This window comes from Trachurus japonicus, chromosome 19 (genome assembly GCF_045865225.1).
Source record: "Trachurus japonicus isolate A0001 chromosome 19, Traja_1.0".
Taxonomy (NCBI): domain Eukaryota; kingdom Metazoa; phylum Chordata; class Actinopteri; order Carangiformes; family Carangidae; genus Trachurus; species Trachurus japonicus.
The window spans coordinates 24,720,963-24,741,046 of NC_140925.1; the positions used below are offsets into that span (position 1 = coordinate 24,720,963).

Consider the following 20,084-nt stretch of genomic DNA (forward strand, 5'->3'; position numbering starts at 1 on the left):
AATACAATGACTATAGTGGGGAAATTTAAGGTAGTAGTTAAGAGGTCATTTTGAATGATGGATACACAGACTGCATATCAACAAAGTCACTAACTGTGGCAAACTGGGAGGTTGGGATACTTGTCGCACTAATCCAACTACATAATAGTGATAAAACAAGTGCACATCATAATAAACACTCTGGGTGTCTATGACCATCCACTGTTAGCGGTCCAGTGGTGATGAATATGCTACCAGGCAGCCTAATGATATTCCAAAACCATTATAAATTAGAGTTATTACAAAGAACCTCTCTGCTGTTGTCAGAATGGCTGAAGAACACGCGTGGTTGTCTTTACAGTATATCATCAGCTAGAGTCTGAGGGAAGGTGAATGTTTGCAACACAGTCATTAGTCAGACCCCTCAGTGTTAGCTCATTAATTATTTCTAAGTCCCATTAACCAACTCAACCAACCTCCATAATATTTTTTAACCGTCAAACAGACTGAAGTGAATTATAAAAACACAATAGGGTACACAATATGTATGGACACATTTTGAACAGCTGGTTCTCAAGCAAGATCGCTACAGTAAAGGAGATCTGGTGACTTTGTCCCCTCACAAAGCAGAAAGCTAGCAGCTCATACAGTGTACGAGCACAGACAAGAATCAGTGGTGCAGATTGCTAGTGAACAACCACACACCATCACACGTCCATGTTTCCTCTGTAGTTATTCTGCAGTGGTAGACAACCACAGCATCTACATGTAAGTTTTTCATCATTAAGAGAAGATAATTTTCCCTGAAAAATGGAACTAGCATCTTTAAGTAACTAAATCAGGATACTAAGAAGGATGATATTAAGTTGTTACTTTGCCAAGGACAAGATAAATTACTAAAAAAAAAAAAAACAACAGCTACCACTGCAAAACAAAATTAGAGGGAAACAATGGTACTGAGAGAGACACATTGGAGCTGTGCATTTACCTTCCAGGCCATATGAGGCAGTAGAGGCTGTGAGGACATCAGCTAAGTGGAGAGCAGGCAAAATAAAGAAGAAAAGAAAGGAAGGGAGCGAAAACAGAGTGTCAACATAAAGAGAGACTTAAAGTGTTGAAAAGAAGAGAGACAGAATAAAGATGAACAGAACCTGATTCCAGGCTTAAAACATTAACATAAACATATAACTTATCTGTGTTTTAACCCAACAATCTGTGGACAACTTGGAAGTCCTTGAGGTTAATTGAGTTCACTTGATTTTGTGCTGAAAGTATCTGTAGCCACTTTCAGCCACCACAAAGCCCAGTACAGTTATCCTTACCATCTGACAGAGACTCATAGTCATAGTCGTACTCGTCTTCTTCCTCTTCCTCTTCCTCATTGGTGTGGTTGCCAGGCGATGTAACCCCGGTTGATCCATTGCTAGCCTGTGCCTGCATGTGGGCCAGCTGGTGAGCCTGTGGGAAGGTTGAAACTGTTGTGAGCAAGAAGAACTCATTTACAAAGACATAAGTGTACTTGAAGACAGTTTGGTTTATATCTACCATCACCTATAAGTGTAAGCTTTTATCTGATAACAAACTAGGACTTGACTGAAGTATACTATGCTTTCAAGTGAAAATGATGTAATGAGATGCACATTTGAGAACATCAGCAGGTATTATTGATGTGTGACGGGCAGCACTTAACAATTCTAAATATTCAATGAACTAATGCTACCAAAAAGCGCAATTAAAGGATATAAATAACATCAGCTATAAATTATGCACATGTCCTTATACATTGTATGTAGGTGTGTGTATCTGTGGACAGGATGGATGTCTCTCTTCTTGACCTTCTGTTTAAGTATGTCCACCGGTGCCTGGTGGGCTTTCAGCTTCTTATTCTTGAGGAGGATTCTCCCCTGCAGCTGCAGCGGCGACGGCAAGTGAGGGTCATCACTGAAGTCGCTTTCAAAGAGGAAGCGTGTCACAAGGCGATCCCCAAACACCGTCTAGTGGGTAAAATTTGAAACATGATAGACAATAAATAATGTAAAGGTACAGATCAGATGGAAATGTCAAGTGAGAGGAGGAGAGGGTAACTCAGAGGCTTTATAAGAATCCTCAACAACTCAAAAATGAAAGTGGTTTTATCAACACAAAACTACATCACAAATAAACAAGCTCGTGGTGAGCTGTCTGAACATGAAAGACTTCTCTTTATCAAGCCACTCAGAAGTCCGTCTCTGGGGAGGATGAAATGCTGGGAAGGTTTCTTAGATGAAAGCATGATGTTATTCTGTGATGTATCTGTCGTGCCCAGATATGTGTGGCCTTGTGTATACAACTTTAAAAAAAAAAAAAAAAAAAAAAGAGGAAAGGGACAGTTGTAGCCTGAAGATTAAAAAAGCAAGCCGGCTGTCTGGACGTCTGCCAGATTGAATGCCCAGAGCAGCTGAGAAAATCTGGTCAAGGAAAACAAATGAGGGTAGTTCTACTCTTGCTCGAGAAGCGCAGTTAAAAGTGCCACAGAGGAAAATAATCCCACCTGGTTGTTATGGGAATAGTAAGTCTGAGCTAGAAAATAGGTGTAGCATTATCTAATTCTCTTTGTAAAAAGCAGGGTATTACTGAAAATGGATAAAGAATGCTGGATAGAGAACTCTATCCATGATAAACACTTTTACCAATGCATTTTTTCTCTACCTGTTAGTAATGCTTCTCTATCAGTTAAACAGATGGAAGCAGTTTCATATTGACACTCTTCTTGTGTTGACTTTCAGTTTGGTTAAAATGCTCAAATTATTTACATAATAAAATGACAAAAGATTGTCAGTGTCTCAGCTACCACTCACTGATCATGAAGTTCAATACCATAGACAGAAACAAATGAACCACACAGAGAAAACCTACCTTGAAGATCTCCGCCATCTTGCGTTGCTGTGGAAGGGAGCAGTGGTTCTCTATGGACAGGATGACGGGCATGTCAGAATTGACAAATGCAGCCCGGTTAATTGCTTCCACCACATCCTGGAGGATGACAGGAAAGATTTAATTCTCAGAAAAATCACTTCAAGTCAAATATGTAATAATAAATCTCAGCTGAAACCAATACTAATGAAGTTTAGAATGAGCTACAGCTTCAACTTGAACACAACAATGTCCTCGGTTTGATTACATGGAAAAAATATCGCAAAGGCAACAAGCTGGTGAACTGATGCTAGTTGGTACGTGTCTGAAAAGTTTCACATTTGTTTGTTTTACTGACACAACAGAGTTGCCCTAACAACCTCTGTCAAACTGAATACATCACACAGCAGTGCAACTGCTTTTGAAGATATGGTTGTTGTTAACATGTCCATCCAATGAAGCATGAGAGCAGAAAGCAGGGAGAACCAGTGATACATGCTTTTTGTTTTACTTTTCTAAATGAATGGACTTTCCTTTCCTTCCATGTTGAATTCATGAATAAATAAACATTCCTAACCTTGAAGGGTATCTTAGTGGTGAGTGTGTGCCCATGGTAAATAACTGGCATGCCATCATCTCCATCCCAACAGTCCAACTCCACGCTCCTACAGCCTTGCAGTAGCACCTAAGTAATCAACACATTGACATTCAATAAAAAAATTTGTAGTTAAAAAAAAACATTTTCAATCAGCGAGTCATTTTCTCACTGACCTGGCTGTAAAGCTCAACAGAGGACTCTCCTTTGAGCTGGTGTCCAGTCAGATATGTGTTATGAGAGGACTCGATGTAGTAATAGGACAGAGGGTAGTGCAGCTCCTCTGGGTTAATTTGGGATTCCTCATTACGAGATGCAAAGTTCTCCTTGTCCATCAAGTATCTGGAATAGACAGAGAGATATACTTTAATCACAATACATAATTCTTTTGCAGTTATCGCAATTTGCAAGCCCCTCGAAAACCTCAGAAAAATGCCTAAAGGAGCTCATTAAAACTAAAAATTCTGTTCCTTTAAAAAAAATTAAACTTGCAACTGTTTTGAAATACAGTGTTATGTCGTTTTTTCAATTTCAAATTACAATTTGAATTCAATATATGCTTCAATTTTGTTGCTGAAATGAATATGCAATCAATTTAAAAACACAGACACACAAAAAAGCTTTACCTTGCAAAACCTTCAAATGACATCCAGCCCATTTGTCTCATGCTTGCTGAAGGTTCAAATTTCTGCAAAAGAAAAGCGAGGGGAAAAAAAAAAAAAAGATCAATGCATTAATAAAATGTTTTTACTGTCACCTTTACGTTCATCTACTGTATGCAGGGTCCAAATTGTACCTGTATAATACTGAGAATCTCATCGTAGCCCATGTGCTCTCTCTGACAGTTGACTAAAAAGTCATTGAGCTGGGGGATGGCCAATCCCAAGACACCCAGTGATGCGTTCTCCACTCCTGTGCCATTGGTCACGATGCTGGCTGCTGCAATGGCATCTGAGATCTGCTTCTGGTTGTCTGACATCTGCTGCCTCGTCCGGATGAACAGGCCAAGATCAGAACCATTGCGGGTTAATAAATCTGGAGAGGTGAGGAACAGAAGAATAATATTAATACTTTTGTTCATTCTCTTTCCTGCTAACAATATATAAATACAAGTAACTGTGTATTGTACCAAGGTCTGGTTGTTGCCCTGTGTCTTTATCATCTATTCTGAGGTTGGTGTAGAGAGGAGCTGACTCTGGACTTGATCGACTGCAGGGAACAGCAAAGGTGTCAAACAGCTCCTTCAGGTCCTTCCTGCTTCGGATACTGTGGAGGAGATGATTGAGATTTTTAGCCATTGCCGTTTACATTCTATTTCGATTCAGCTCCTGCAATATAGATACTGTATGCAGAAGTATATAATGCTCTCTTTGATCTATGCATCACACAATCTTTGAAATACCTCTTTGTTTTTAGGAGCTGTACATTTTAACCTATAAACTGGCATTCAACGTAAATCTTTTTAAGTCCTATTTTTCCTACACATACAGTACTGTATGTTTAAAGAGTTTGAGATTTGTGAGTTAGATTTACAAAAACACCTTCAGGTAGGTTGGATAAACCTCAGCTGGTGGCTTAATGTGCTTCAGTTGCCATCTTTAGAAACTAAATCTAAATCAGAGGTGAAGTAGTTCCATATTCTCTGCAAGGCTGCGCAAGTGAGGCATTTTGAAGGAAACTGCTGGGCAACAGATGAGAGGATACACTAGGACTAAGACATGGAGGAGGATTGGTATGAGAATAATCCAGTTCTTATCAAGGAAAAACATTGTTTCCTTTGATTTGACAGGGGAAAATATTATAGAAGCTAAATATTATACAGAGAAGATTCTTTGGAAAATATCTGCAGCATGATAACCGTGAAAAGCATTTGCTGAATTTGTTTGATCTCACTGTCTTTAGCTGCTATTGATAAAAACACAATAATTACATAACAAGAGGGAGTGACATTGCAGAAATGATGAACAGACTATTGACGATATACATATATCAACACGTCAGGCGATAACAGAACACTGGATGGTTACACATAACCTGAAAAATGTGTTTGATCTGGGTTTTAGTTTGTGCTAGATAAAACAGAAACATACTTATCAAACTTTAAATACTTTGAATTCAATCTGCCATGTTGACATGTGAATCTGTATTTCGTGAACAGCATCTTACTCTGTGGGATCTACCAGGATATCGGTTTTATTATTCACCTGAATGACTTGAAGAGCTCAACAAACTCAATAAAGCTCATGGTGCTGTCAGAGATCATGAGGTTCTGGAAGCCTTTGAAACAACCTTTCCCTCGACCGTGCCATGACCTGCTGCTCCAGGCCCTGCAACCGACAGAGAGGAGGAAACATTTCTTAACCTGACAAGAAAAAGGATGTCTCTGGGGTCAAAGATTCACACCTCTGGCCTGCATTCATAGTACATACCCTGGCTGTGACTTGGCAGTAGTTCCTGAAAGGATTGGAGAGGATTGAGGGCGGGACTGGTTAGACCCTGCCATGCTGGAGGAAGAAGAGGAGGAGGAAGAAGAAGCTAGTAATCCAGGGCTCCTGCTGGATGAGAGGGAGAATGGTCCAGGGAAGCTGTCCTCTATGGAGACAAAAGACAATTGTGTGAATAATGATCATACAGGCACAGTACTACAGCATACTTAAAAGGATAGTTCACCCAAAATTCAAATTGCACTCATTATCTAAGTCCTCCGTGCCTTCTCTGAGTTACAGGGGGTCTCGGCGTAGCAGTGCATGTCCATATAATGGTTGCAAATGGATACCAACTGTCTTCGTAACAAAAAGACACACCAAAAAACATCCAAATACCTCCATGCTGCTCGTATGTAATGTCCGTCTTGCATTGAAGCCCCGAAATGCGAAATTGTTCCGAAAAAATTAAATAAGTCTATATTTCAAGCTTGTTTTGTAGCGGAAGCTCCTCTTCCTGGTCCGTCGGCGCAAATCTCTTGTTTTTTGGTGTGTCTTTTGTTACAAAGACAGTTGGTATCCATTTGCAACCGTTATATTGACATGCAGTGCTGCACGGAGCCCCACTGTACAGAGAAGCCACGGATAACTATGAAACTTCTCCCAGCCCTTAGCCCTTAAATGCTTTCTAAAAATGTCACCTGGATCTTCTTGGTCGATGCTGTCTGACTCTGGTCCATTTCGATACAGTCCCTCCTTACAGCTCCGGGTTTTCCTAGAGACCATCTCATCATCTGTGGCATCCCCACTGTCTCCCTGTGGTGAATGTATAAACCACTTCAAACCACTTAAAAACCAACCATCTGTACTCAACAAAAAAACGTCAAATCTCTATGAGTTTGTAGTTTCAATAAGAAAGAACTTAACAGTACCGAGATAGACTCTTGTGATTGTCTCTTTGTGATTTATTTACATTTGTACATCACAGTTGTATTGAATGTATTGTGACTTCAACAATTAAACCTAACAATTGATTTTAATACACTATAAATGTAGAGCTCTATGTACTGACCCTGACGAGGACTTTTTTCTTCTTCTTGGCCTTATCGTTGATGCTCAGAGGACTGTTTTTCTGGGCACCAGGTTTCTCCGCTCCACCTGTGATGTTCCATCTGCGTCCACCAAACAGCTCAATGGCCTGAGCCAGTGTGGGGCCTTCGTACCTGCCATCCTCCTGACAGAGTAAAGGCACAGTTCAGGAGGATTTAGGGAATTTAAGATTCAACTCACAAACTGAATGAATATGTACGAAACAGCAAAGAGGGGAAACTACTAAAGTTTTAGGAAGCAACAGAGAAGAGAAAAAAAAACCCATGGCACATTTTACTTAAAAAACAACAATGCTGAAAAACTTTTCAAACAGACACTGTGATGGAAAAGTATTGCAAAGGAAACATCAGTCAGTTGAGAATCTATCTACCTGATAGAGACTGACATACTGCCTCCTCAGCCACTGCAGCCTTTGGTCAGGAAACTTCTTCAACTTCCTGGTTGCATTCACCAACTCTGACAGGCCCTTGTGAAGCATTCGTGCCGTGTGATTGGGAGCCACAAAGTGCAGGAGTCTGCAGTAAAGGGACCAGTTAAAACACTTACTGAACCTGAAGGCAGCTTCTCATCTTCTTACCAAATACAATACCACTGCAGCACTGCAGCACCGCTAAAAAACTGGATTTCAAAGTAAGACATGAGTGGTGACAAGGCCCTGACCTGTTGTCTGTGGTGCTGAGACCATAGAGGAGTGTGAGGCCATTCTCCTCAACCGTCATTTGACTCAGCTTGTTCTGCAGACACACAGCGTGGACGTCCACTCCCTGGTGACCCAGAAACACTGCCTGCATTCAAATAAAAAACATGAGTAAGAATACAGTCCAACCCATGACTGTCACTGTTTTTCCTCAAATTCACATTTTTCTGTCTCGTATATTCCATTTCAAATCCCTGCACCAGTTTCAAAGACTTAACATTGTTACAGTTTAGATACTGAAACAAATCAACAAACCTTCACTACTCCCAGGTCCAACAGGCCTTCTGCCAGTCCTGCCACTACAGTCTGTCCTAAGCCCAGTGGTTGCTCTGGAGAGGAAGCTCCTCCACTCTGAGGCTTACCTGCCATAAATCAACACATTTATGATATGTTTGAAATGTAGTAAAAGGCACAAATGCCCACATTTACAACCAGTTTAATTTGTATGTGTTAAAAAAGACATGGGGCTGACCTTGTCTGGATAAACACATTTACAACACGTGTAAAACACAATAAAGACACAGGAAATATATTTTTTAATACATATATAAATATATACAGTATATATCACGGATGCCTGTTTTCCATTTGTTTAAAGAGTAATGATGAGAGGGGAAGCAGTGCTTGTCTATCTGAGATATAAACATACTCATCGTGTTTAAAATATCTCTCAGAGAGACACAAACCGATTACATAGCTCAGTAGAAAATTGAATTACAAGTGATGTAAAAAATACAGCAAAGCAGATAAGCATGTCTCTAAATGATATCAAGATGGTTGTGTTGGCTCTCTGTGATCATTTACCCCAGGTAAGTGTTGTGTTGTCAGGCTGTAGCCGCAGCAGACAGCGAGCTGTGAGGTGGCTGTCCTGGTCGTAGTGGATGACTGTAGCCCCCTGCAGCAGGAACTGGTGAACATCAGGTTGGAGTGACAACACGTACCTAGAAAGAGAGAATACAAAGAGAGTGGAGTGTCTGTTGGCAGAGTTTTTTGGGGTGAGTACGACTATGTTTGTGTGTTTCTTACCAGGGAATGAGTTCAGTGCCGTGGCTGAAAGCTCTGTGTGTCTCCTCAGTGCCCTGGAACTCTACCTCCTTCACCACCGGCTCAGACGACAAGTCACCGTCTGAATCCGACAAGTCCCCAACCATGAATCTGCAAATGGATACAAGTTCCAAGAGAAGAGATGCAATGTGAGGTTGTGAAAACAAAGAAATAATTTAAAAAAAAAGGAACATTGTCTGAGCATCACAGTCTTAGTTTACAGATTTCCTCAGGAAATCTGCAGATGCATAAGTTTCTATGTTGCATTTCAACTGTTGCAGCAAGTGTGATTTGCAAGAAAATACACTGAGGTTGATTCAAAAATAAGAAAATGAGCTACATCTACAGGACGACAAACAACTCTGTCCTGTAATGCATCGGATGAACAAGCCAAAAAAGCATCATGCATTTGTCATTGCACATTCCTTGACTACAAAACTAAATTCTACCCAAACTTCTATCTTTGTGAGGTTAGACAACATATCTCAAACTCCTTAAACCCTTGCAATCACTTACAAGACACGGTTTGATTCTGGCGGTGTCCTAAATGAGTGGGAACTACAGGATGGAGAAGAGTGAGACAAGCAATGGTGAAAAAAATGAAGGGTAGACACATGCCCTCATAAGTGAAAAGGAAAAAATAGCAAAGAGGCCATGCCGGAGGGGAAATGAGAACACAGGAAAAGAACACCTAAACCTCTTTGAGAAAGAAAGATGATATTTATCTGCATCCGCGTACAAACGGATGAAAAGTTTCTCCCTCGCCAAAATGAAGCAGTGTTATCCTGACCTCCAACATGAAATAATAACTCAGAGTCACAGACAACTGTCTTGAAACAAAGAGAAGACAATCCAGATTTCCTCAGTACAAATACCACAGCCTGAGCTTGAAATTAAATCAGTTTTCTAACAACATTTCATGTTGGTGTCCTAATTCCAGCGAACTACCTGTCACCACTGCTCTGAAAAGTGCCAGAGCTCTGCTCCTTCCTGCCCAACAGGAAACTGACCTGTTATCTCTTTTCTCTGTGACACAGGGGTTTATGTGAACATCACCTCATCTCAATAACAATCTGTAAATAAGTTCCTCCACAAGCCCATTATCTTGTGCAGGTGTTTATGAAAACACAAAGTTTCACTCTGTGTATAGAAGGTGACCCAGAATAAGACGCTGTACAGTGGAAGTTTGGTGAGAATCCAGTCCATCTGGCCTCAGAAACTGAGCTGTGAATGTAAAATGCTTTTAATGTTCAGTCTTTTGTAAATCATTATATAGCAATTCTCTGAGTTATTACGAGAGAGACTGCTGTGGAAGGTTTACTGAAATTGGCATCGGCCTAACTTTTACCGCATAGCAGTGTTGATAGTTTTCATAAGAATTTGGTAAATAAAAGATAATTTTCTTTTACTTTGTCTGCAAGTCACTGCCTGTGAACAAACAGGAGAATAAAGAACTCAATTTTGGACACAGAACTTTAGAAGGAAGGTCATAGTGCTAAAGAATAGATTATATCCAGTCTGGTTTATACTGTAGGAGTGATTCACTCATACATTTAAAAAAATAGTTTATATCATTTATACTGTATTGATAAAAAACTGAGACAGATTTATGACTCTGTTATACATATCACACTTAAAAAAACAACATGTTTAAAACATTCTTTAAAGAATAGACAAAGCCAGAATGAAGAAAGAAAGTCAAACAATGAAAAACAACTATGCAATCAACTGATAAGACTGTGTTCCTGTGTGCTGATGGACTGGGTCACATGCTAGGTGCCATTTGATACTGTGCTAATATTGCACAAAATACCCTTGCACACAAGAGTAGAAACACAGAGATTATCCATTGGCTAAATTATGTGATGTTCAAGACCCTGTGACAGAAAACAGTCACCGGTGTAATGTATCCTTAAACACAACACCAAAATTGTCAGGAGCTCTACAGTCGCTGAGCTTGATGAACTGGACACTGAAAGGAGTCTGTCACTGGGATAAACAGAATGTAAATTTTAAAAAAGGTGGAGGGAAAAACAAAGGTACTGACTGGTTTCGGCAGCGGTCCCTGAAGGAGTTGTTCCTTGATGTGGGAGATGGGCCAGTAGAAGAGGGACTGGTGGACGCCTCATCGGTATCCTCTGACTCCAAACTACGATTACATGATCTGAGGAGACAGAGAGAGAAGTCAGAGAGGAGTCAAGCGCAAGAACATTTGGAAATGTGATATCAAAGCCAAAAGTAGAGTAAAGTGGAATACTGAGGAGTGAAGCTGACAGATCATAAAGTCACGAAGAGAAGATCAGAGGAGACTGTCATTAGTCAGAAAGTAAAAGCAGACTTTACGAGCCAGGCAGACATTTTTACACAGATGCAGTGTACCTTATTATCTGGAGGATGTTGCTGACAGTAGCTTCTTTTTCTGGGACGTGTAGGCCATTTGGACCAGATCGCAACATAAAGTTGTGCTGGCCACTGTAGTCAGACACAAACTAGAGAGAAGAGGACATGTCTTCTTATTGCTCAGATCAGTTATATTTGAGTTTGAGTTTGAGTTTCGAGTTCGATCAGCAAAAAATAAATAAATAAATAAATAGAACCACAAAAAAACAGTTACACATCCCTCTAAAAGCAGGGCTGCATGGCTGATCGAAAAGGGTCAGGGCTGAAGCTACAAGCTTATAGATGCCCTAACCTTTACACCATACATGTAAATATATGTATATACAGTACCTTTACATAAACAAACAAGCATAAATGCGATCTACACACATATACACACACCTACATGTACATACTCAGCAAATACCAAGCAAAAAATAGACATTTAACATTTGTCAAATCATTCCTACCTACATTTAAATCATTCCCCACCTTCAAGACTGTATCTTTCCAAAATGAACATTTTTAACTTATTTTTTAAATTGCACCAGATTTTTACTTTTTTTGATCTCATCAGTTAACTTGTTCCACAGCTTCACCCCACAGACAGATACACACATGCTTTTCAGAGTAGTGTGAACAATTGGTTGTTTAAAATTCCATCTCCCTCACCCTAGATTGTATCCCCCTTCTCTATCACTAAAGTTTTTTTGTGTATGGCCAGGTAGTAATTTATGATATGCTTTATACATAATTTGTGCGGTTCTGAATTCTACTAGATCCCAAAATTTCAGTGTCTGTGATTTTATATGAGACATGTACATTTGTGTATGCCTGAATGTGTTTGCCGTACCTCTATTGAGTCTTCTGTGTTGTCTGGAGGTGGTTTAAGGCTAATGATGCTGGCTGTCCCATCTAGTGCGTCACTCAGCTCCTTCAGAAAAACCCCACAGAATGGCACAACCTGGGGTGCAGGAACAGGACAAAGGAAAGACAGTCTGTTATGGCTTTTACTCAACTGTAAAATTCAGAGGAGGATGGCATATGTGAAATGTTATAGTAAGTCAAATAAATCCAAACTGAACAGGAGTGACTCACCTTGCATCCTGGGATATTTAGAGCCCTGGTCACAACCTTCTTGTACTCTGAAGAAGACTCGTGCTGAGCCATGGCGTCCTTCAAGCTTCTCATGGTGTCAATGTCCGACTGGTACATAAACTGCCACATCTTCAGTACCTTACGAGACCTGGAACACAAAGAAATGTTGCGGTCAGTTGCATATTCATGAGCCCCGGCACATTTGAGTGTGTCAGTGTGTGTGCGCTGCTTGAGACCTGAGTCCTGCCAGGAACTCCATGACACCGTTGTAGTTTCCCATGTTCCAACAGCATTTAGCCACGTGGACCAGGTAGGAGAAAACCTCTCTCTTCTCATCCAAGGTCCCAGCTGTCAGGACAAGCCATGTCACCCACGAGCTCACCTATTGATACAGAATTTGACATGTTACTAATAGTGATTATCACATTAAAACTGATGAACAAACAGTAAGATTTGTAATTTATTCATATAGGCCTTTTCAAAACAAAGCCATTCCTCACAAATATAAATGTTTGAAGAAAGCCCTTTCTTCCAGGACTATTAATTTATTAAAAAGTGTAGTGATAAAATATTCTGGTGCAACATTTTGCACGTAGCTGCATGAACAGTGGCCATAATGTATTATATAATACTATGACACATGAAGCACATACTCGGAACTACTTGCGCTTTTTGAGTCGTGTCTGGAATGTAGTTCCGGTTACGTGTTTGCCTCGAAAACAACTCTGTCTCAAAAAGTTACATTATTATTTCATAGCGTGGTGAATGTGCAGGTCACAACTTGTCCATGAGAGAGTTTTGGAGTTGTTGGATTGTGTATTTGATGAGTTTGATGAGGGAAAGGCAGAAATACAGCGTGCCATGCAGAGCTCACATCTCTGCCTCGCTGATCTAAAAACAGCTTGCACCGACAATTAAAGGTAATGAACCTACCCCTAAGACTACAGGGTTTATGGCGTAGGGCGAATTTGCCAAAATGTTGAAATACCCCTTTAAAACCCAGAGAACAGGAGACAAGGTCCACGGCGAGAGTCAGCTGAAACTCTCCGTTGTGTGTATGTGTGTGGTCCTCTGTGCGCTCGCCTCACCGCTTTTAAATTCTGGAATGGCAACCTGTGTCTAAAGTGGTATAGTGTATGTACAGGAGCACGCCAGCTGGCCACACACTGACACACACACACACACACACACACACACACACATGTCACACAAAGAAAGAATGAGATCAGATATCTATGAGCTGCACTCTCTGCTCAGACTGCCCTCAAGCACACGCAAAAGATACAAACCAGATCACAGTCAGCTTCCTCTCACATTCTTTGTGATGGAGACGCACATGCAAACACACATAATACAGGAAAAGATCAGATTTCAATCGTACAGTTTCTTTCTCCATACCATGTGCCTCTACAGTATGCATTTTAGCTTCATAAAATTCATTCACACATGCGCAAACACACACACTCACAAGCACACACACACTAAACCACCCCACCCCCTTTGCAGGCGGTAAAAACATCCCCCTGGCCCAGAGATCTATTACTGGGTTATGTAAGGATCTGTAAAGCCCACCATGGTCTGACTTCACAGGGACTAAATAAAGACACACACACACACACACACACACACACACACACACACACACACACACACACACACACACACACACACACACACACACACACACACACACACACACACACACACACACACACACACACACACACACACACACACACACACACACACACACACACACACACACACACACACACACACACACACACACAAAACATGCAACAAAGTACAACAAAGTATCTTGCGTCCACTTCACCTTTGACAAAACACTGCTAAAATGTGATATTTTTTCCCATTTCAAACTCTGACCTTTGAGAAGCTTATGACACAAGCAAGTACAGAAATCCTACATAACACATGCAACCGAACCCCCTGACCTTGTAAAAAATGCCAACCTTTTCACATACATTACGTATGAGACCATGGATACTCGCATATCTAACCTCAGGCACTTACATATACAATTTAACACACAGTATATACAGTACAGACATCTCAGATATGAGCTTGCACATACACAGACCCTGCTTCATAAACATATAATCTACAGTCTTTGATAAAAAGCTGAATTTCATTTGTCAGACTTTAAAAAGGTTAGTTGTCATAATTTCAAACTCACTCATGTTAATAGTGTTATGGTTTGTTAAGTCTCTACCCAATACGAGTGAAACCATGCCAGTTTATGCATTCCTGCGTGATAGAAGCACAAGCAATCAGAGGGCTCGGTGCTGGGAAGGTTACTCAAAATGTAATCCATTTCATGCACTTAAAACTGTCTCCTTTCAACTGTTTTCCCTCATGTCGTGTCTATATTTACTCAACCTGACAAACATCAAAAGCTAAAACTTAAGTTAAAGTTGCAACACTTATCCTCTAAATCCTGTCAAATAGATTATGCAGTTGAGTGGAGTGACAGTTTCAAAATATTCTTTTTGATGTTCCAAGCAGCAGTTGAGAAAACAACCGGGATCCATTTAGTAGCTGCTCTGGAGCTTTCTATTATGTATATCACATGAACCTCAACATCCAGAAATGGAGTTCAAGCCACTTGTTGTGGAAATGCAGACGTTTACATGTTTTTTGGTGTGTCTTTTTGGACGAAGAAAGTTGGTATCCATTGACAACCATTATATGGACAAATACTGCTGCGCGGACCCCCCCCGTAACCCAGAGAAGTGACGGAGGACTCTGAAAATTCTCACAGCCCTTAGTCAACATGAGGGTGAGTAGATAATGAGTGAAATTTGAATTTTGGGTGAACTATCCCTTTAAAACATCAACATAAAAGACAATGGGCAGCAATTCTTCAAATGCACATTGAAGAAAAGATGCTGTCTCTCTGAATTTATATAAATACATTCTTTATTGATTGTGCAGTGTCTACACTTCAGAATCTACTGTATATGACTTTCTGATGAACAAACCCACTGCCCTACAGTATCTTATCCGTTACTCCCCTGCTCTGTGCGTGCCAGGATGTGCATGCTTTGCGTGAAAATCTGCTATCAGTCACTTCGAGCATTATGACATAATGTGAAACCATGTCAGCAGCTGGGTTGTATTACAATCGCCATTTAAACCATTCTGACCGTCTGCAAGAGACTATTTGAACCGTCGCCGATCCAGAGAGTTGGCATCTCCTCTGATATTCCAGATCGCAGAGGTGTGTGCTCAGTGTTGTGTATGCGAGATAATAGACAGGATATGAAGATATACTATATATAGAGAGAGCATGTACATGTAATAGCAGAAGAGAGCGAACCAGAGATGAGAACAGACAAGAGGACAATACAACAGACTAAAACTGTGTAAAGAGTTTCGTTAAACAACTCCCTCCCTTATATACACAAGCATAGGTGTTATCAGTCGACAATAATCCAACCATGCACACACACACACATAGAAAGTGAGAGCTGGGTACAAGCTGATCCCCATTTGATGTTTGTCTGTGTCCATCTGTCTGTCCGTCTGTCTGTCTCCATCTGTGCACATGTTATTAGTTGAACTATGAGGGTCAGTTAGTTTCTCCTTGATACACGAATTACATAACCAAGGTTGTCAGAGAACTATTACAACCTCAGCGCATGAGCACAGACTGGTCCTGTCAGAGCTAAACACTCCAGACAGACACAAAAGGGTCCCAACTGTTCACCCCTCCTTCACACCAAATTCTCTCTTTCCGTGCTATCTGTTTTTACAGCAGGATCTTTCACTCCCATACATGGCTTGAACATGCAGGATCAAAACCTTTAATTTTCCCCCCCAATTTACAGCATGTTAATTGTGAGGAAAATTAAAACAAGAAAGTTATATTACAAACAGAGGAACCTATCAAGGAAAGAGTGAGCAGCTGCAAACTAGAATGACTTCCATCAGAAATGATCCAACTATACCCACAACTTTTTGAAGACACAAAAAAATACATTCATAGTATATTATTTGTATTTCCATAAAACAAAAGCACTGAATCAGAACTTCTCAGAGCCCATGTTGACTTCTTTTGGTCAACCAATCAACATTTCCAGTTTACTTTCAGAGAATCAGTGAAGCTGGACTGAAACATTTCTGCAGTTAAGATTGCCAATGTGACATTCATTTTTGTTGTTTGTATTCACTCATCATTCAGCAGTACCACTCATGGTTTACTGGAAATTTTAAAGAATAAAAGTAGAAAAAAATTCCCATAATGTTGTGACAGGTCTATGGGGAAAATAATTAGAAAATGCAAATCAAATCATTGAAAGATGAAGTAAATATTTAATATAACACTGTCCGTCATCGCTGAGGAAAATTGTGGGCAAACTCATCCAAAGCATAGCGCACAGTCAGCTAAGATACCCCATAATACATCATGTCAGTGTCTCCACGCTGGGAATCACTGTTGTCATTTGACTGTTGATCCATTGTGCCCATATATGGTTATGATGCACATTTGGGAAGCTATTTTTCATGTGCCTCTCCTCTCACTGACTTAAATGAAAACCAGCTGATGTGAAAGGCATGCAACTTAAAGATGACATCATCATTCCCGTTCAGTCTGCCTCACTTTCTCTTTCTCACCAGTGCAGTGTTGTGATTGTTTATGCTCAAAGTCACTCACCATAAAGACACAAGACCCAGGAGAGTAACTTCAGCCAACGTACATTGTGCAGTGTGCGCTTCAGTCATGGGCTGATAAGATGGTATGCCTCCACATAAATACCACATAGTTGCATAAAGGAAAACATGATTGCTGCTCTGCTATGCTTTTCAACCTTTCACATCCATGTCAAACCAGAGTGCAAGCATTTCCACTGTCTTTGATGATGTCATTAATGGCAGGGTATAAAGTTACCTGAACAGCAGAAACATTGTTTTTTAAATAATATTCCCCACTTGAGAGGTGCCCCCTCCTCTCAATACTAATAACTCTACATCTTTATAAGGCAGAGTGTAAAAAGCCAAGGCATTCACAAGTCTCACCATCAAACTATCCGAGATTCTGAAGTGATCTCATCCAGACTTCAGACATGTAGTAAAAACTGAGCTTGTGAGATGTACTGTCAACTGACTGGGAAACATTACTGTGATGAGTCCCTGCAGGATTCAAAAGTTAAAAGAGGCTGACTCACTTCAAAAGATCACACCTAAAGAAGTGTAAAGTGATACAATACAGATGAATTAGAGCGGGAACAATTAGTTGGTTAATTGAAGAATAAAAGTTAATTTTGGCCCCAAAATTCTTAGGTTCCCACTACATGAGTTCACACCTTCACAGTCTTAGATCGCACTTTTAAGTGCTGTCATATAAACTAACTAAATCATTGATTCATCAGAAAACAAACAAACAATTTCAGGATTAATTTGTTCACTTGACATCTGGGCTTTTTGGCTTTTGTTTTTCCTTTTAAAAGATTATTCCTTGACCTCAGAGAAATAAACTGACTATCAGCAGGATAATCCCAAACACACACACAGACTGACATCAGATGATTCCTTACCTCATTAAACCGTGTCACCAGGTCCTCCACAGCGTTACTTCGCTGAGCACTCTGGGTAGGCATGGTGGGGGCCGACAGCGAGGCCTTGAGGTTCGGGTGGTGTTTGGCTTGGCACTCAGGACTGCCCAGGTCTCGAGTGAGGAAACAGAGGTAGTCCAAGGGAAAGACCTGAAGATGGACACACAGTGATGGGGGTGAGGATTTCTTTTTACATTGAAAAGTGAAAGACTGGACACAGACTGGGATCAACCTCCATGTTACCAAAGATTAGGGGTGGGCAAAAATATCGATACAGCAATATATCGCAATACGGTATTTCGATATATCGATATATCAATTTTTTTCAAATAATAAATCATGTTACAGACATAAATCCAGTACAACTTCCGCACCTCTGCTCCGTGAGGTGTCACTGTACTGCTACCTCAGACAGTGTGTTGTTCATGCAAATATGTTGTTGTAACTTGTGCTTGTATAGTTACAATAAAATGGCATGGATAATTTGAATTACATTGTTTTGACTCAGTTTGTCCCATGAATTATCACTATCGTCTGATGTACATACAACTCGGATTTTAAGATGCATAATGTCTTTCACATTTTTCAGCAAACTATGTAGAATATCACAATATATCGCAAAATTTGGATATTGGAATATCATATCGTATCGTGACTCAAGTATCATGATGTGTATCGTATCGTGAGGTCCTTGGCAATGCCCACCCCTACCAAAGATGTCAGTTCAGAATCATTATCCGTTGTTTCTCGTCGAACAATACACAGTACATATGTTTTTCCTCCTACCCGTTGGTAGAGCTGCTGCTCTTGCTCGGTGAGGATACAGGCGATCTCCTCAGGGAACTGCACCAGGTGCCGCAGCTCTGCCAGCTCCTTACTGATCCCACTGACACTGGGGGGAAGAGAGCTGCTGCTGGTCATGCTGTTGGCCAGCTGACGTTCTGGATGGACAAGTAAGAGAAACAGGAGAGACCAGAAGAGGAATCAGAGGCTTTTTCCACATGTAATATCAGCATCGAACATTTTGGTGAAAAATGAGAGAAAGGCAGGTATGTGCAAAACAGAGTGAGAGACGATCTGTGGATAGGTTAAAGGGATAGTTCACCCAAAATTCAAATTTCACTCATTATCTACTCACCCTCATGTTAAGAGCTGTGAGAATTTTCAGAGTCCTCCGTGCCTTCTCTGAGTTACGGGGGGGTCCGCGCAGCAGTATTTGTCCATATAATGTTTGTGAATGGATACCAACTTTCTTCGTCCAAAAAGACACACCAAAAAACATCCAAATACCTCCATACTGCTCGTCTGTAATGTCCGTCTTGTATTGAAGCCCCAACATGAGAAATTGTTCCGCCGGTCAGTGCAAATCACGTGAGATTTGCACTGACACAGGAAGAGCAGTGAACCGAGACACTGGGAGCTTCCGCTACAAACAAGCTTGAAATATAGACTTATTACATTTTTTTCGGAACAATTTCTCATGTCGGGGCTTCAATACAAGAGGGACATTACAGATGAGCAGTATGGAGGTATTTGGATGTTTTTTGGTGTGTCTTTTTGGACGAAGAAACTTGGTATCCATTCACAACAATTATATGGACAAATCCTGCTGCGCGGACCCCCCCCCGTAACTCAGAGAAGGAACGGAGGACTCTGAAAATTCTCACAGCTCTTAGTCGACATGAGGGTGAGTAGATAATGAGTGAAATTTGAATTTTGGGTGAACTATCCCTTTGTGTGTGTGTGTGTGTGTGTGTGTGTGGGGGGGGGGGGGGGGGGGGGTTAAGAATGAGGTGAACTCTTTGCAAGTTGACAAAGAAAACAGAGACTGCTGCTCTTCATACCAGCCAGAAAAGAGGAGAAAGCAGGAATGAGAAAGAGAAGAGATTAAAGAGACATTATCTACTTTGATATTTCCCTTTCACCATGAAAGCTTTAAGCCTCAATGAAATGTGGATCAGTTTTTCAGGATTAGACTGAATGTCACAAGTCTTCTGATAGACCGATCCCTGCATACCGGACTCTCTCTATCCCTCAAAGCAGCCAAAGGAAACCTGCACACTTCACCCTCTGGAAGTAAACAGCATTGATCACCTGCCAGTTCCTCTGTTTGGATTTCAGTTGGGTCCATTAGTCTGTCTGTTTACACACACACACACACACACAAACCTGTCTTCATCTCTGCTAACAAAGGACTAATGGACAGTTTCTACACTGGTGCGGGAGCTGCCAGGTAGACATACAGTACATTGTCGGGATCGATGCCACATAAACAGCAGTTTTCCAGCGCA

General features: G+C 40.8%; 1 protein-coding gene across 7 annotated transcripts in view; it reads right to left on the reverse strand.

Moving 5' to 3' along the window:
- The window catches only part of plce1 (phospholipase C, epsilon 1), an 86,459-nt gene that overhangs the window by 14,853 nt on the left and 51,522 nt on the right, over positions 1–20,084 (reverse strand). For 2 of the 7 annotated variants that reach the window (XM_085762346.1, XM_085762351.1), the window contains exons 7-32: positions 18,580–18,734; positions 17,776–17,943; positions 12,454–12,599; positions 12,218–12,365; positions 11,973–12,083; positions 11,120–11,229; positions 10,788–10,904; positions 9,257–9,298; positions 8,723–8,851; positions 8,501–8,637; positions 7,952–8,058; positions 7,660–7,784; positions 7,370–7,514; positions 6,962–7,123; positions 6,591–6,705; positions 5,896–6,058; positions 5,671–5,793; positions 4,596–4,732; positions 4,263–4,501; positions 4,093–4,154; positions 3,643–3,808; positions 3,449–3,556; positions 2,875–2,991; positions 1,815–1,973; positions 1,302–1,437; positions 968–1,009 (exon numbers count right to left, since the gene is read on the reverse strand). In XM_085762346.1, coding sequence (XP_085618472.1) covers positions 968–1,009; positions 1,302–1,437; positions 1,815–1,973; positions 2,875–2,991; positions 3,449–3,556; positions 3,643–3,808; positions 4,093–4,154; positions 4,263–4,501; positions 4,596–4,732; positions 5,671–5,793; positions 5,896–6,058; positions 6,591–6,705; positions 6,962–7,123; positions 7,370–7,514; positions 7,660–7,784; positions 7,952–8,058; positions 8,501–8,637; positions 8,723–8,851; positions 9,257–9,298; positions 10,788–10,904; positions 11,120–11,229; positions 11,973–12,083; positions 12,218–12,365; positions 12,454–12,599; positions 17,776–17,943; positions 18,580–18,734 — 3,369 coding nt within the window. The remainder of the gene's footprint in view (positions 1–967; positions 1,010–1,301; positions 1,438–1,814; positions 1,974–2,874; positions 2,992–3,448; positions 3,557–3,642; positions 3,809–4,092; positions 4,155–4,262; positions 4,502–4,595; positions 4,733–5,670; positions 5,794–5,895; positions 6,059–6,590; positions 6,706–6,961; positions 7,124–7,369; positions 7,515–7,659; positions 7,785–7,951; positions 8,059–8,500; positions 8,638–8,722; positions 8,852–9,256; positions 9,299–10,787; positions 10,905–11,119; positions 11,230–11,972; positions 12,084–12,217; positions 12,366–12,453; positions 12,600–17,775; positions 17,944–18,579; positions 18,735–20,084) is intronic. The other 5 variants (XM_085762349.1, XM_085762352.1, XM_085762353.1 and 2 more) reach the window with 3 other exon arrangements.